The sequence below is a fragment of the Dermochelys coriacea genome, chromosome 2 (genome assembly GCF_009764565.3).
Source record: "Dermochelys coriacea isolate rDerCor1 chromosome 2, rDerCor1.pri.v4, whole genome shotgun sequence".
NCBI classification, from domain to species: Eukaryota; Metazoa; Chordata; order Testudines; family Dermochelyidae; genus Dermochelys; species Dermochelys coriacea.
In genome coordinates, this window is record NC_050069.1 from 233,536,381 (window position 1) to 233,554,574 (window position 18,194).

At 39.9% G+C, this 18,194-nt stretch overlaps 1 protein-coding gene across 9 annotated transcripts in view; it reads right to left on the minus strand.

Annotated features, from left to right (window-relative positions):
- Window positions 1–4,149: 4,149 nt before the first annotated feature.
- Window positions 4,150–18,194, minus strand: part of NEBL (nebulette) — a 406,325-nt gene continuing 392,280 nt past the window's right edge. For all 9 annotated transcript variants that reach the window (XM_038392532.2, XM_038392531.1, XM_043509413.1 and 6 more), the window contains 2 exons: window positions 16,662–16,777; window positions 4,150–9,655 (listed from right to left, as the gene is read on the minus strand). In XM_038392532.2, coding sequence (XP_038248460.1) covers window positions 9,479–9,655; window positions 16,662–16,777 — 293 coding nt within the window. In that variant the 3' untranslated portion in view covers window positions 4,150–9,478. The remainder of the gene's footprint in view (window positions 9,656–16,661; window positions 16,778–18,194) is intronic.

Genomic DNA, 18,194 nt, shown 5'->3' on the forward strand with positions numbered 1-18,194 from the left:
GACTTTGCTGGATGGAAGGAGGACTAGGTCCTTCTGAGTCATGAATCTGACTGTCAGGTAAATCAGATCCTGAGAGAAAAACAGAGATTTTTCTCTCATGGTTGATGATGATCCCATGATCAGGGAGGAAAGTGATAACTTGATTGAGATGAGTTTGAGAAAGATGGAAGAGCACAGCTTGACTAGGAAGTCTTTCAGATCATGAAAAATATGGATGTCTTCCTTTCTCACAGTCACCAGCAACTGGAAACCACACAGGAAAGGAGGGAGAGGCAATGAAAGGACAAATGAGGAGGCTGTATACTGGTAGTGTTTAGTCAAAGCAAACACATAGCAACTAGTAATGAGCTGGGTGACTAGACATCTATAAGTAGGCCTCTTTGAGATCCTTTGAGCACAAAGGGTTCTGAGGGAAAAAATCCTGGAGGAACAAAACTAAGGTTTCTATCCTGAATCTAGAGTCCCAAAAGGGGCTGTATAGGACAGAGGGGTGTCTGTCAATATGGCTAGAGAGATACAGGGCACTGGATCTGAGGAACTGTTTGTGAAACAGGTTTCATAGAGGAGGAAAGTAAGGCCATATTGGGTGGCAACAGGCCGAGGGTGTGCTATGGAGGAACTGCCTGGAGGTTTCAAATGGTGTCAGCTGGCCAAACGCTGTTACGATGAACTGGTTCTTCAAAGTGCTCAGCTATTATTGCTGATGAGAGCTGGCACTTTTTCTAACAACTTAAAACTGCTCTTGGTGTCTTGAAACACTTCTTGAAGGCTTCTCCACTAAGGCCATCCAAAGCCAAAGTGACTGGATCCCATAGGCTACAAGGATGGCAGGGAAGAAAGTAGTGGGGGTGGGGCGGTGGAGATATAGAAAAGTTCCTGGTAGAAACAAAGAACTGCACAAGCAGCCAGCTAGCTGCTGAAGGCAGAGAGACTGGGAGTTCAGAATCATGTAGGGCTGAAATGACCACAAAAGGTCATCTAGTCCAAACTGGTGTGAAATTGGATTTTAAGGACCAGATGTTCATGCTCAGAAAGATGTGTGTACGTTCCCACCATTAAAAGCAAGTGGGCACAGATACCCAGCAGTTCTCTCTGGTATAAGAACAGGTCACTCCATGAAAATGTACATTTTACCAACACCATGCAGGAGGGAGAAGAAGGAATCTTATGTTATAATTTGTAATAAGCAATCAGGGACTGCTAAAGCGTAATGCATTTCTTTGAATATCAACCCCCAGTTTGCCTCCATAATCAAATCAATGCCTACCATATATCAGAGTCCTATCCAGTGTACCCTCTGCTCTTTCTAGAATGACACATCTGATTATAGTATGTTTTCATTTGAATAATCTACTGTATTTTTATATAAAACAAAACTGTATACTATATATATGCATACATATGTATGATTTTACAGTGCAGAGTTTTAGCTTCCCTCAGACATATGCTTGTAACCAGTAAGTAAACTATCTAGTGTACAGTAACTTTATTAAATCCTATTAGTCCCTGGAAATAGGTTCAATTGTTATTTGGACTAGATCTGTACAATTGGAGGTTTTCTACAACCTGAGCAATGCTCAGTTACCTTCGTTTGGAAAAAGAGTAAACCATAGTCACCAGATCATAGAACTACCTTCCATTTAATTTTCCTTCTTTGTCTGTGTGTCTCTTAAACTATAAAGCTAAAATGGATTTTAAACCATTAGGGATTTTTTGGCAATTTAAGTCCCAATTCCCTATAGAATTAATTCTGAATCCTTTGACATTAAGAGGTATGAAAAAGAATAGCACTGAGACTTTGTTTTTTTTTTAAATGTTTGAATAATGTTGAGAAAAAGTTGGCATTTCCCTCTTTTCTCTTGGCTGTGCTTTACACAGATAGTGAACACCAGACAGCTTCCAACATATCTACAGACTGAGCTAACTTAAAAATATGTATGTTTGTATGAAAAAAGGCAAAGAAACACTCCTTAAGCCAAACTTTTTTAGATGGATCTGCCATCTTAGGCAAGGGCTGTGGCAATACAAAATCAATAAAAATTTCCCACCCGGTTCCTGCAGACATATGCATGTTACGCATGGTGCGAACCTTTGGCAGGAGCACCAATTGGGGGACAGGTACACCTGGAAGAGGGGGAAAAAAGGGCAGTTCAAGAGGATCCCCAACCTGAGCAGCATTGAAACCTGGGTTATGGGGTTGCAGCATCATGTAGTTTTGGCCTAGCAGCACCTTCATATAGGGGCTGCCGAGCCAACTTCAGTGGCATTACAATCTATATACCGTTCACTCAAGAGATTTGTGCATGCCCTCTAATTGGTAGCTACTGCTCTAAGAAGTTCTGTGGCACATGGCAAGGAGAATGGCTTCTGTAGTGCGACTCTGTGGAGGCAATGAAGACATGGAGAACTTGACATCTTTCTTCATTCCAGTGCTTTCTTGGACACAATGTTGTTGAATGAGGGCCTGATCTTTGCCTGAGTGATATACTTAAGATAGAGAGAGAGAAAAACTCTGGTGCTCCAGCTGCTTTAACAGGTTATACACTGGATTTACAAATTAAATGCACTCTGATTAGGTGGATCATAATGATTTTCCCATTGGAAAGTGATGTGTGCTACAGCATAAAATGAGGCGTTTGTTGGATCAGGGCATCCCTAATATACAAAAGCCTTATGGAGAGAAGAATCCATGCACTACACTTTATGAAACTTCATAGAAAATATAATGTATGTTTCTATTGAGAAACATTGTACAGTGGGAAGCATGTATTACTTGGCTGGAACATACATACCAGCTCTCCATAGATTCTAAGGTAGAGGTCCCCAAAGTATGGGGTGCACCCCCCTGGGGGGGGCTGGCAAGACCTTCAGTGGGGGAGGCAGCGGGTCTAGGCCAGCCCCCATGATGGGTGGGGAGGGAGTGCCACCCAGCTCCTCTCTGCCCTGAGCTCTGCTCTGGCCCCACCCCCAGCCATTGCCCCAGCTCCCGTCCCCATGCCTGGCCCCATTTCCAGCCTCAGTACAGCTCCGCACATGGCTCGGGGCCTAGCTGTGGCTTCACTCCTGCCTGGGACCAAGGTTGGAGGCACGGAGGGGCGGGGCCAGGAGCAAAGCTGCACCTTGCCACAGGCCCAGCTACTGGCTCCCATCACAGCCTGGTTGCAAATCTGCTCCCGCCCCAAGCTGCCACTCAGTCCCTAGCCCCACTCCCATCCCTGTGGCCCCAGCCTTGGCCCCCTTATTTCTGTCCACATCGCCCCCTCTCCAGCCTCTCCCAGCTCTGGAAGGAGGTTGGGGGGGCTCGGCCCTCAAAAGTTTGGGGATTTCTGTTCTAAGGCCAGAAGGGACCATTGTGATCATCTAGTCTCCTATATAGCACCGGCCATAGAACTTTCCCAAAATAATTCCTGGAACATACCATTCACCTGCTTCATTTCTATTCATTCATTGCTAATAGCCTATTATTTTCTTCTTTTTAAAATAATAGTTTCTAAACATTGAAAGTTTCCACTGGAGATGAAAGGACTATGCATTTAATACTGCAATAAACAAAACTCACAACTAGGCAAAGTAATGTATTACTATCTTATGGTTTTAGCAGATCCAATATGCACTATATTGTGATTTTTTTAATTAAATTTATTCTTGGAATTTTTAAAGTAATTTAATGTAAGTGAATTAAAGTGAGCAAATGCCCTTGATTTGATTTGGTGTGAATTATCCTAAAGAAGACAGTAATCCAATTTGTTTTGGTTGGCAATATGCTGTAATGAGAACATGCCTAACCAACCACCAATTCAAGGAACAGCAGCCAATATGAGTCAGATCAGAGAACTCCATTTACTTATTACCTGCATTTATTTAAGTAAATCAAGGGTGATGAAATGTGAAATTAATGTTATGTTGATGGATTCCAAATGCAACCTGAAGAAAGCATATTAACCTCCTGAAGAGTGCATGAAACAAAATGCATTTTTAGGAAAACACATTTAGTGACCAAACTTGAGCCAAGTCTGGCTATATTCTTCATTCATGTTTGAAAATACAAAGCATCCTTGGTTGAAGTAATAAACAATTAATGTGTGTAACCTATATCAATGGGTATGGTAGTTTTGATGTCTTTTTTATGAATATAATACATACATAATCCTAGGTTTAATATTTTATTTCAATGCCGTTGTATGTTATGCAGAATAAATTCTGTAATGTTACATCCACTGTGACATCAAATAAAATGTGAACTAGTTTGCATAGGTTAATATTTTGGGCAGCATGAATGTTGCTCTAGTCCACCCAGGCTTAAAGATTCACAGTGCAGAGGAAAAAACAGGAATTAAAGCATTTCTACTAAAATATATTTTAATAACTGGTGTTAACTTTTTGCATAACAAAAGCCAAATTATGTTGACACATCATATGATCCAGTAATAATCCCCATCCTTTGAAAAAAGCAAGTGTTTCCTTCATAACCGTATACTCCCAAAAAACATACAGTTTTGCAAAGTAACTAGAACTCTACACACTTTTAAGCAAATATAAGCTAAATTGTGCAGCGGTTCATTTTTGCTTTTTATATCACACTGCAAAAACCAACATCTGAGAGAGTTTCCACATCATGCTAATCAACGTTAATACAGTCAGTGCTGCTTTCTGATGGTTTAGCAACTTGTAATATTGAACTAGCTATGATTGTAATGCTACAGTATATAACTTATTTTCCTCCTAAAATAAAATAAAAATGTTTCAACAGCAATTGGATTACAACTTAGATACAATATGCAAATGCTATATATCAGACACAAAAGCATATGAAATTCATTTGAATATATTGTAGTGGTGCAGGCAATTAAAGAAAGAAATATAGCTCCACATTTTCTTTCAGAGGGATGATGAGCTTTGAGGTGTGGTTTCTATGGTATAAAGATTGGAGAATGTTTGCTAAAGCACGGTAGAATGTTTTATCCTTTCAACTCACCAGCAGTTTGCTCTTGCCAGCACAAAGCACTAGAGTGTATGTAGTTGTATGTAGATCTATGTTTAGAAAGCATCTTTAGCTTGTTTCTGTGTGGTATTTAAATATTTACTAACTACATCTTATACCATATTTCATAAAGAATGTTATTCAAAATAGTTCAAATCGAGCAGATTTTATTCTTTATATCACATTCTGCCCAACACTTCTGTGTTTGTAGTTGTTTTATAAGGAAAGGTGATGTACCATCACCGTACAATAAAAACTAAAATTAACTTCTTGGCCAAGCAGTAGAGGCCTTCCAAATCCCCAGGGAACTTTTAGGAAAGACACACATATCAAGAATATAATCCATTAAAGTGATTCACTGTTGAGCCCTAACCTTGCTTAACTGGTGTGTGGTAGTGAGTGTGGTCACGAGAGCCGCATTTCAATATTAAATATGAATGTGCTATAATGGAACTTTACAACTGTAGTATTCATAATCGTAGCTTTGTTTAGAAAAAGGCTAAATGGGGATGTATGTATAATGAACAGCAAGATGCCATGTATTACTATCTTATATATTGTATTATATTTATACTTGTGTTCTTGAAGAATAATAGCACATTACAGTGCTGTTATTTTTCTAACACTTGAATGGGGATGAGTGAACTCCAAGTTGAATTATGGAATTCTGAGATGATTGTGTCCAGAAGACAACATTTCCCTCCCCAGTCAGATGCTGTTCACATGTGCAATGTATGGAGTAAGGGTGATACACTGTGGTAAAATAAAAGAACTAGGTTTTATCTTCCTTGCTTGTCAGACAATTTAAAAGGTGGAAAAAGCGGTATTTGGCATTTACTTCTCCCAACACTCCACAGTATATCAGCAGGGCCTCACAAAGTCCTTGTAAGAATTGTACTTACAAATTGTGGTGGTTGAACTGAAGATCTGTGGATTACAAATTGTAGCTCTCATAAAACATTTTGATATCCAGGCCCTAATCTCTTTGTATATTGGGTACCACCGCTAACAGTGCTCTATAATTAGAATTCATTTTCCCAGATATCAAAAACCAGAAAACCATTCCAAATGAACAAAAATTACTAAAAGCATGCAGTACAAAAAATTTACTACACAAATGAATCATTTTAAACTGAGTACATCAATTATGCTGATATACCATTCTCAAGAGAAACAGGATTCACATACTCTTTTGTTTTCTTGACCGTTTTTTATTTTGAAAATTGCCTTGGTGCTTTGCCAGGCTATAGGATATTCAGATTCATAAAGGTAGTTTTATTTCCATTGTTTAGCATATCATAGTCTAACCTGATAAAATGCTTATTTCCTGATTTAGCTTGTTACCATACATAGTGCTAGATATCCCTCTCCCAAGCTGAGAAGAATGCTAGCGTGGTTAAGGGTTTGTTTGTCTGTTTTCAAAGATACTAAAAATGGCAACTTGATGCTATACATATGTGCTCCCTATGTTTCTTCTGATTCATATCTCTTTAGCATACTGACAACTTATTTTTGCCATTGTCAGCACTTTGGAGCTAGTACAAGTCCACAGCAGCAAATGATATCCAGTTCTGCCTCAGACATCAACAGAAAAATTTTTCAACCATTATAAATTGTAATTCTTCCCCCTGTTGCTGATGGCTGGTGATGATGACTGATATAGACATAGACTGCTTTTCAGATCACATTTAGGCTGAGTTTAAAGTGTCCGGAATTTAAATGAAGCTGTTTGACTTGCCAAGCTAGCAAATTTGACATGGAAGACACCAATAAAGAATAAGGGCCTGTTGCTGCAGCTGCTCCATGTAAAAAACTCCCAAGGTTTCTGCAGAATTTTAAAACCACAGTGTAGTTATAACAGTGGTGCCTAATATGGAAGATCAAGGTTTCACATTTACAGAGTCATTTTTCTTGCTTCTAACCACTCTCTGAAGTTAATTTCTGCTGGGGAGCTTCACCCATGAATTTCTTTGTCTGACAAGAAAATACACTTGTCCTACTTACTTTTCAATATTTATGGACTACTCTTTTTTTTTAAAAAACCACAATCCTAGAAATGTACTGTTCTCTGTCTTGCAGCATGGCATTTTCTTCCTTACTATCAATACAATGGAAGTGAAGAAGCTTGCTGCCTTTTACATGTGTGCAAAGCAGAATTGGCAGGTGTCTTGCACTGGTGGGTTGCTGTTAATATAATGAATACTTATTGCCTTCCTTCATTATTGTTAAATGAAATAATATAGGCAGGCTGACTTATTGAAATCAGAAATAGAAATTCTCTATAAACACAGCATAAATTTAATTCAATTTTTAAAAACTAAAACATACAGGAAGGCCAGTGCAGTCTCAAAACTCTGGATGGCTACTAAATGGCTACCATCTTTAATTCACATCTGAGTACAGAAAAAAACATTTTGTTCCTTAAACACACACACACACGCACCAACTCGTCCGTGACACTTTACATGATTTTGTGCTCCCTCTGACTTAGGACCTGATCCTGTAAGAGAACGGCAAGGGAGGAATACTGTATCCACATAGAGTTCAATGAGCAGGATCAGGGCCAGGTAATATTGCGACTAGCTGTTGTGCCCCAATGATTAGGATCACACTTGGATCCTTCAGTCTTGACCACAAGCCAATGGACAACAGAAATAAAATACCTGGCATTTTGTGAGTAACAAAATGATCAGGCCTGTAATGTTTATACTGTTTCCTGCTATTGGCTTAGCTGATCCAAAGTTGAAAGAGAATATAATCACTTTAGTTTTCCTTTTTCATCTTACTTTGAATGGAGCTTAAGGTGGAAGAGAAGTATTAGAAAGCCAAAATGGAATCTTTTGCATAAACAATTTGGGACAATAATATTTCCATATTTGGTACTGAATCCTGGTATCAAAGTACTTTTTATGTAGGAATAAAGAACTTGCTTGGATCTAAAGATCAATCTTAGGAGCTAAAACATAGTCTATAAGCTTTCCTTTTGCTAACTGCCTCATAATATTCACCAGCTTTTCCTCTTTTTGGTTTTGGGGAGGAAGCTGGAATGAGAGTGGCAGGATTTTTGTTTGTTTAGTTTTTGCTTTGGTGGAAGCTATGAGAAAAAAATAAACTCAATAGCAGTCAATGATGTTTGTCCTTCTTTAATCATTCGGTGAACATATAACCCATTTTTGGGCAACCAAGTGATGTCACAACTAGAGCCAGTGTTTTGGAAAGAACTCAAGCAATAGGCCGTTGAACTGTAACGTATCATAAAATCAGAGCTCTCAACTTTTCTACACAGGTGCAGGACTCCCTTGCAGCAGGGGTGGGTACATGTGGGTTTTATCACCAAAGCAGACATTAAGCAAGTCACTTGTGGGAAGAATGAAGGATGTAGCTATAAGCTTCATGAGGCCACATAGTACATGGCCCTAAGACTGGCTATTTACAGCAGGATAGTTAAGGATAAAGGATGTAATGGAAATTGTTTGTACAGTGCTTTGAAGATGGACATTGATATCTAAATGTTAAGTATTATTTAATGTATGCAGTGTTGCTGTAGCCATGTCAGTCCCAGGATATTAGAGAGACAAGGTGGGTGAGGTAATATCTCTCATTGGACCAGCTTCTGTTTGTCAGAGAGAAAAAACTTTTGAGCTTGAAGAAGAGCTCTGTGTAAGCTCAAAAGTTTGTCTCTCTCACCAACAGAAGTTGATCCATGGAAACATACTACCTCACCCACCTGGTCTCTCAAGTATTATTTAAGGGAAATAGAAGAGGTGGCAATTTGGCTCTGCACTCTGAACAGTGCCAGAGGGAAATATGTTGTGGAAAACATAGATTTGCCATGAATCAAGGCACAATCAAAACTGATAGATTGGGAAGCAAGTAAAACTGACAAGAGGTAAGGGCACAGTCATGAAGGAGAGCCAATGTAAGACCCAGGAACGAGTGCGGTTGTGTGGGCAAATGAGAGTTGGGAACTTTCACTGTCAAGAGACAGACTTTTTGTTTCTTATAAGGCTGCTGGGCAGTAGGATTTTTACCAGCACATTATCTGCTGTTACTTAAAAGGTTGAATTATCCAGTCATCATTTTTATTGGGGCATTAAATGCTCTATGTTAAACAGCTTTAAAAATGATTAGAATGTGTTACTAAATTGAAAGTATTAGCCTCTTGTGATTTTAAAGTGGCATAAGAAAAGAATCCATGTTATGGTTACGTTGAAATGAGAATCTAAGAAAAAGACATTTCTCCTTTATAGCTAATGGATGGAAACCTTTACATAATAGGCAGCACCGGGCTTCCACATATGTCTTTTGTTCTTACAAAGTATTATTATAAGCAATACTGTTTGGATATGTGTGTCAGATTGTGACTCTTACATCAGATTGTTATATTCGTGATAAAGTAATGAACATGGGGTCTTAAAGGTTTCTTCTGAGTATTTTGTTTCAAAAGGTTAAGTTTTGAATAAATCAGAATAAAGCTCAAAGGACTACGGACAAAAATTAGTTAACATACTCAATGTAATTTGCTGGAAGCATTCCTGTTTTCCCAGTTCTCTGAACAGTACCATACATCCAGCCATCATCAATTGGTTGCACATTGATGATATAGTCCCCATCCCTGAAGGAAACTTCATCTTCATCTTGAGCACTGTAGTCATACATAGCTCTGTATGTTCTCTGTTGAAGGAAAAGAAACAGGGCCATGAAGAATCCACCACTGACAGACATTGCTTCTCTGCCTCGTACATATACACACAGCATTATCTTTAGTAAGCTGAAATATAGAATTCAAACCCACATGCAGAGAGAGTGCAGTCTATAATATCTAAGAGATATATGCTGAATAGAACTGGATGGACTATTTGTGTCAAATAATTTATTCAGCAAATTCAGTCATGAGACTGATTTTTATGAACATATGCATTACATACACCATGCAACATTTCGCTCTGATGCCTTATGTATTCACTACCCATAGTTAATTATCCCTGCTGCATGACTGGCCATCTAAACCACATGGTACTGTTTTTGTCACTGCTTGGATGAGCCCAAACAGGCTGTGTCTTCACTAAGAGAAAAGACGTGTTCTTACTCACGTTAACTAATTCGACCTGCCACCTCACATGAACACTACAAACCTTTACTACGATCCCACCTCAAGTTAGCCAACGTGAGTTAAGAACACATCTTTTTGTTCCTAGTAAAGATAAGATTTCACGATGACTGGGTAAATATTTGTGGTGGGAATGATCATGTGAGTACATATTTGTACCACTATTCATGTACACGTAAAATTTACATGAGTATTCATACACAAATACTAAGTATTTGTGATTCTTTTATCTTTAGTGAACAAAATTTTGCTCACATGAATGTTTATGGATAGCTGGGTTTACACTTGTTTATACTAGGGTTAAGGCTGGGATTAGGGTTGAAGTTATATTTTTAATAGCTGGCAAAGGCATCCACAGTTACCAATAGGCTCTTTTTAATGTAAATCCAAATAAATAAAGTGCAAACTAATCTTTTTAACTAAATGTCACAGTGCTTCTACTCCTGTGTCAACTGCATTCCCTTCCTAAGTTTAATATTTATTTCATATACATATATTGGTACTATTGTCAGCTATCAAAGATTAAAAAGTGGCTTTAGACTCATAGAGAATGGATTCCCACTAAGCCTTGATGGGCAAGATGATTGTTACACTTTAGCTGGAAAATGAACCTTTCCCAAATTTCCCCAAATGCTACTGAAACTGCAGGTTCTGCTAATTTAAAAAAGTCATACGAGTTCTCTACTTTCCTTTTCCTTCCTAGCTTCTTGGCAGAAACCAAGAGCAGCTCAGGAATCACAAATAGTATCCCATTCACCTAAGAGCTCTTTTCCATTTTTCACTATATCCAACAAAGTTAGCTAGATGTTTCTGCTGATATGATCAAAGGTAAAAAAAAACAGTTAATGTTGGCCAGTATGTTGGCTTTTGGAGTGAACACCCAATAAGATCTATCAAGGGGATATTGTCAAGCTGTCTGCCTACCAACTCAGGAAGATAACACTAGACTGCTTCATGTTCACATGGTCTAAATAATTAACATTTTTTAAAAAATGAAAATTTAAGTTCAGCTCAAATGGAAGTTCCACCAGCAGGAAATACCTAAGTGGGTCATATATCATAGACTTACAGTAAGGTGTGTTTCCTTATTCCTGCTTCCATGCTAGAAACAGATTTAGTGGTCCTGCACTTCTCCTTTGCCTTCTAAATGGATTATCTGTAGAAGAGCTGTGAATGCCAGAGTAGGGGAGAACGCATTGTGCAGCAGAAAACTAACTCATGGGTTAAATACTGGGTAGCAATGTTATACCTTTCTCTGCTAGACTGAAGAGCCCATTATTGAATACTTGCTCCCCATATAGGTACCTATAGACTGTAATCAAGTCACCTATTAACCTTCTCTTTGTTAAGCTAAATAGATTGAGCTCTTTGAGTCTTTCAATGTAAGACATGTTTTCTAATCCTTTAATCATTCTTGTGGCTTTCCTCTGAACCCTATCCAATTTATCAATATCCTTTTTGAAATGTGGAAACCAGAACGGGACACAGTATTCCAGCAGTGGTCAACCCAGTATCAAATACAGAGTTAAAATAACCTTCCTATTCCTACTCGAGATTCCCTGGTTTATGCATGCAAGGATCACATTAGCTCTTTTGGCCACAGCATCACAATGGGAGTTCATGTTGAGCTGGTTTCAGAGTAGCAGCCGTGTTAGTCTGTATTCGCAAAAAGAAAAGGAGTACTTGTGGCACCTTAGAGACTAACAAATTTATTAGAGCATAAGCTTTCGTGAGCTACAGCTCGCATCCGATGAAGTGAGCTGTAGCTCACGAAAGCTTATGCTCTAATAAATTTGTTAGTCTCTAAGGTGCCACAAGTACTCCTTTTCTTCATGTTGAGCTGATTATCCATAGAATCATAGACTGTAAGGTCAGAAGGGACCATTATGATCATCTAGTCTGATCCTGCACAATGCAGACCACAGAATCTCACCCACCCACTCCTGTATCAATCCCCTAACCTATGTCTGAGCTATTGAGGTCCTCAAATCGTGGTTTAAAGACTTCAAGGTGCAGAGAATCTTCCAGCAAGTGACCCATGCCCCATGCTGCAGAGGAAGGCGAAAAAACCCCAGGGCCTCTGCCAATCTGTCCTGGAGGAAAATTCCTTCCTGGCCCCAAATATGGCGATCAGTTGAACCCTGAGCATGTGGGCAAGACTTACCAGCCAGACACCCAGGAAAGAATTTTTTGTGGTAACTCAGACCATGACCCCCAAATCCACCATCCACCATGACCCCAAATCTTTTTAAGTGACTCTGCTTCCCAGAATAGAGTCCTCCTTTCCTTTAAGTATCACCTAAATGTTTTTTTCCTGATGTGTACATTTACATTTAGCTATATTAAAACGCATATTGTTTGCTTGCATCCACTTTACCAAGCAATCCAGATTGATCTGAATCAGTGAGCTGCCCTCTTCCTCATTTCCTACTCCCCCAATTTTTGTGTCAGCTGCAAACTTTATCTATAGAATCATAGAATCATAGAATATCAGGGTTGGAAGGGACCCCAGAAGGTCATCTAGTCCAACCCCCTGCTCAAAGCAGGACCAAGTCCCAGTTAAATCATCCTAGCCAGGGCTTTGTCAAGCCTGACCTTAAAAACCTCTAAGGAAGGAGATTCTACCACCTCCCTAGGTAACGCATTCCAGTGTTTCACCACCCTCTTAGTGAAAAAGTTTTTCCTAATATCCAATCTAAACCTCCCCCATTGCAACTTGAGACCATTACTCCTCGTTCTGTCATCTGCTACCATTGAGAACAGTCTAGAGCCATCCTCTTTGAAACCCCCTTTCAGGTAGTTGAAAGCAGCTATCAAATCCCCCCTCATTCTTCTCTTCTGCAGACTAAACAATCCCAGCTCCCTCAGCCTCTCCTCATAAGTCATGTGCTCTAGACCCCTAATCATTTTTGTTGCCCTTCGCTGTACTCTTTCCAATTTATCCACATCCTTCTTGTAGTGTGGGGCCCAAAACTGGACACAGTACTCCAGATGAGGCCTCACCAGTGTCGAATAGAGGGGAACGATCACGTCCCTCGATCTGCTCGCTATGCCCCTACTTATACATCCCAAAATGCCATTGGCCTTCTTGGCAACAAGGGCACACTGCTGACTCATATCCAGCTTCTCGTCCACTGTCACCCCTAGGTCCTTTTCCGCAGAACTGCTGCCGAGCCATTCGGTCCCTAGTCTGTAGCGGTGCATTGGATTCTTCCATCCTAAGTGCAGGACCCTGCACTTATCCTTATTGAACCTCATTAGATTTCTTTTGGCCCAATCTTCCAATTTGTCTAGGTCCTTCTGTATCCTATCCCTCCCCTCCAGCGTATCTACCACTCCTCCCAGTTTAGTATCATCCGCAAATTTGCTGAGAGTGCAATCCACACCATCCTCCAGATCATTTATGAAGATATTGAACAAAACGGGCCCCAGGACCGACCCCTGGGGCACTCCACTTGACACCGGCTGCCAACTAGACATGGAGCCATTGATCACTACCCGTTGAGCCCGACAATCTAGCCAGCTTTCTACCCACCTTATAGTGCATTCATCCAGCCCATACTTCCTTAACTTGCTGACAAGAATGCTGTGGGAGACCGTGTCAAAAGCTTTGCTAAAGTCAAGAAACAATACATCCACTGCTTTCCCTTCATTCACAGAACCAGTAATCTCATCATAAAAGGCGATTAGATTAGTCAGGCATGACCTTCCCTTGGTGAATCCATGCTGACTGTTCCTGATCACTTTCCTCTCCTCTAAGTGCTTCAGGATTGATTCTTTGAGGACCTGCTCCATGATTTTTCCAGGGACTGAGGTGAGGCTGACCGGCCTGTAGTTCCCAGGATCCTCCTTCTTCCCTTTTTTAAAGATGGTTGATGATTTTGGTTTTTTTTCCAGATCATTGTTAAATAGCATAGGGCAAAAGAGCGGATCTTTGCGGGACCCCCATTGAAAACAGACTTGCTCAATGACAATTCCCTGTTTACAGTTACATTTTGAGACCAATCAATTAGCCAGCATTTAATCCATTTAACATGTGCCATGAGCAGAGACCTCATAAAGGAATCAACCATTTGACATGTATTTTAATTCTTTGGTGTGTGATTCCTTTTAACCAGCTTGATAGCATCACAGAGCTGCAAAGTTGTAAAGACAAGCTGATAACTCCATATTTTTTAAAAATTTATTAGGGCCCCTATCTCTTATTTGAGATACCCAAATTTATGGCTTTAAGACCTAATTAGGTGGTAAATGGCTGTCAGGAAAAAAATTCTGTAATAATTCTGTTAGCATTTAGTACCTAATTATCGCTTTAGAGTGTAGTTTAAATGACTCAAATAGGGGATTTTAAAAATGCATTTAAGTGAATTATTCCTCTAATCAAGAGTAAGTTAAACAGATATTGAAAGCACAGTAGAGCATAAGAAAGGGGTTATGTGGGGGCGGTTGTAAAGTGGGTCAAACTTGACTCCTTTATCTGGCATCCCATCAAAGGCATGAATTTGCAGTCGTATACACAAAACACCCACTGATAGCAATGAGAGTTATCTGCATATAAGGGCTGAAGCACAGTTGTAATATTCCCAGTTTACAGGCCAGATGTGGTCTGATATATGTATTCAACCATCAGTTTAAGACTGCTCTCCATTTTCTCCTGTTGTCACCCATGGCAGCTGCAACAGTGCTTTGCACATAGAACTATAAAGGAAAACCAACTGGGATTATGGAGTTTGCTTTCCAACAACCTTGCAATTACCTTAAGGCTTTGGAATGATCTCCACTGTTTGTAATGATCTCCCCTTTTCAAACAGCCAAATGGAGCCTCGTGCTTTCTGATCTGAACCTTGTGAGAATGTTAAACCATTCCATCATTGCTAACTAGCACAGCGGCCCAGCTGTTAGCAATACTGAGAGCCTTAGTGTAGGTGACTTGCCAGCTCCAGCAGTTTTCAGCACCATGACTCCATGTAGCAAATCACTTAAGCACTTGCTTAACTTTAAGCATGTTAGTAGTTCCATCAGCTTTGCTAGGGTGGGGCCCATGTCAGTTACAGTTGCTCTAAGCAGTTCAAGAGAACATGATGTTGGAAACACTGGCAGATGGTCAACAATGGAATTCCCATCTTTTGGACCTATACAATGCTCGTGCAATGGTTGAAGATTTCCTTAAAATTTCTAGTGTAGACAGCAGCTGCGATGAATGGAGAATGAGAGAAGTGCTGATATAATAAGTGCCAAGAAAGTGAAAGTTATGAAATTAAGTTGGGCTGCTTGGCAGGCCACTAATCAGGATGCTAGGGAGCCAGTCACCCAGAAAGTCAGGCAGCCCTGGGAGCATGCCAGGTGGGCTGTCAGATTTCTAGGCTCCCTGGAATCTCCAGTTCCCCAATTTCCTGCGGGGCAGACAGGCAGGCTGCACAGCTTCCTGAGGTTCCCGTTTCCTCTGCAGCCCTCTAGGTGGGCTGCCTAGGTAGCAGTTTGTCTGCCTGGCAGGCAGGCTGCCCAGCTCCCTTGTTAGTTGGCTGCTCAGTTGTCTTGCTGGACAGGCAGCTGGGCAGAACACGGAGGTTTGAAAATACCAAAATGTTTCTGCCGGGGGAACGTTTTGGTGTTTTTGAAACAAAATATAGCTGCATTTTAGTTCTGTGAAAATGTCTTCGTTTTTAGCATTTTTTTTCCTGATTTGGGATGAAAACACTTCTGAAAACTCAATTTTTTTTCATGGAACTAAAATTCCATTTTCTGGCCAGCTCTAATCTTTATTAATGAGTCAACATCCCATGACTTCAATTAAGGTGGGAGAGCTAACAAACATACATCCTCTGAAATATCCTGTAGATCTGCCAGCAAAGAAAAGGGAAAACCAAAGCTGACATTTCTGATAGTCTTAAGCTAAAAAACAATGGAGCTCTAGTCACTACCACAGTAAGAAATGTTAAAAACGTTAGTCATTTTAAAAAAATCTTAAGAAATCAAAGAAGCAAACAAATATGCACAAGCCCAATTTTCAGAAATCTTCTGTAAGTCCTCACTGACATCCACTACCATAGCTAGCTATACCAACTAAAAAACAAGGTTCACCTGCAAAAAGCACAAACATGATCTTGTTAGAACTATAAATTCCCTCCAGCTTTAAATTTCTGTGTGTCTATTTGGTCAGACAGATTAAAAACAACAGCAAATGGAAACCTCATTACTTAGTTCATTGTGTGAAAAAGTGCTACCGCAACATTTTCTTCTTTCTAAAGTATATGAATAATGTAGATAATTTCATTGTTCTTTGGAGCACATATCTAAATTCTCATCATTCAGTTTTTGAGATAAAAACCTCTTGCTACTTTTCTGCATCACCTAATCCTATGCATATTTTACCTGCAGTTAGGACCATGTGAAGTATTTCATTAATTTGAAAATAAGTACAATATGAAGGAATCCACAAGAATGATTATTTCCTAAGGTTCCCAATTCTGGGATTGCAAAGGTTACCAGCGGATTTATATTTATAAGATATTTACCAGTAGCTAAAGGGGGGTGCACTGAAAGGAATGATTCTTTCAATTCAATACTCACCAAGCCTGCTGAATGTGGCTGTGAATGCATCGACCTCATAGATGACATACTGGTCTGGTGCATGTATCCATACCCTTGGGACTGACTTTGTTGATATGCTCCAGGAAACACAGGGGCTGCACATTAAAGAGATACAGAAGCATTACTACAAGAGTTAAATCAATATCCTTATTGAGTGTGTGTGTGCAACTTCTCTTAGCAGTTGGTAGCAGCTGTAGATTGCTCTCCCGATTAGAAACCTGCAGCATAAATTGGGATTCATGTTCCAAAAGGTAGGTAACTCTAAATCAGTAGAGAAGAGTTTTAAGTGACAAAACAAGCCTTGTGTAGGTTGAATTCTACATAAACCTAACACAATCAGCAGAGAAATATTCATTAGCATCATGACTAACTGGAAGCACAACAGTGAGTAGGAAGGCTTGAAAGACCTCGAGAAACATGACCACACATGTGCACCAAAATCAGGGACATCACTAAGGCCAGGTCATTAAACACAGCTACATTGCCCCGGGTGTGAAAAGCACACACCCTGAGTGACATAATTAAGCCAACTTGACCCCAGATGTAGACAGCACTAGGTTGACAGAAAAATTCTTCCACTGACCCAAGCTACCACCTCCCAGGGAGGTGGATTAACTACAGAGATGGGGAAACCGCTCTATCACTGTAGTGACTGTCTACACTGAAGAGCTCCAGCAATGCAGCTGCAGCACTGTAGCTGTGCCTCTGTAGTGGTATAAGTGTAAACACAGAATGCAAAACTTTGATGCTACACTGAGACAGTAGAGAAAAATGATACTATGGGGGCACACGACAGTTTGATTTTTGTTAATGAAAAAAAAAACAACCTAAAACTAAGTACTGAAACAAAGTTGAAATATTTTAGTAACACTGCTTAACCAATTTATTCCTAATTATAGTATATTTACATTCTTTTATAGGCTAAAGACCTAGAAAAGCTTATTTTATCTAGGTATATGTGACCCTTTAGCAATGGGTACCGATCTAGGTTCCCTTAGTTTATGCTGACTCCATCAACACCCTGGCCAAGCATAGAGATTAATTTAAATCTGCCAATTTCTTTCTTTCCCTTTCCTTTGTCCTCCTATGTCCACTGGGTTCTGTCCAACATCGCTCTTCCCTCCCACAGATACACACACTTTTTTTGGTAGTGCGATTTTACCAACCACAGGTGACAACACTATACTGTGTTTTATTGATGAAAAGCTGCTGAAAGTTTGAATAAAAAACGTGTGGACTCTTGTGATGATTTGGGAATGTCTGTACAATTTATGAATTGTGATATGAACTTGATCTGTGTCAGGCCACAAACTCCATCTTGTACGTGGAGCTTTTTTGGCTTCTCTGTTTCCTGTTTGCTTCCATGTTGGGCTGAAGTCCCCACACAGAGAGATACAGGGCTGACACTATAAGGTAGTTGACTAAGTACTCAGCTACAGGAAATCTAGAAATTCACTCTAGACTAAAAACTGGTCGCTACCCAGAAGAACCGGTTTAGCAGGGGGAGGTCAC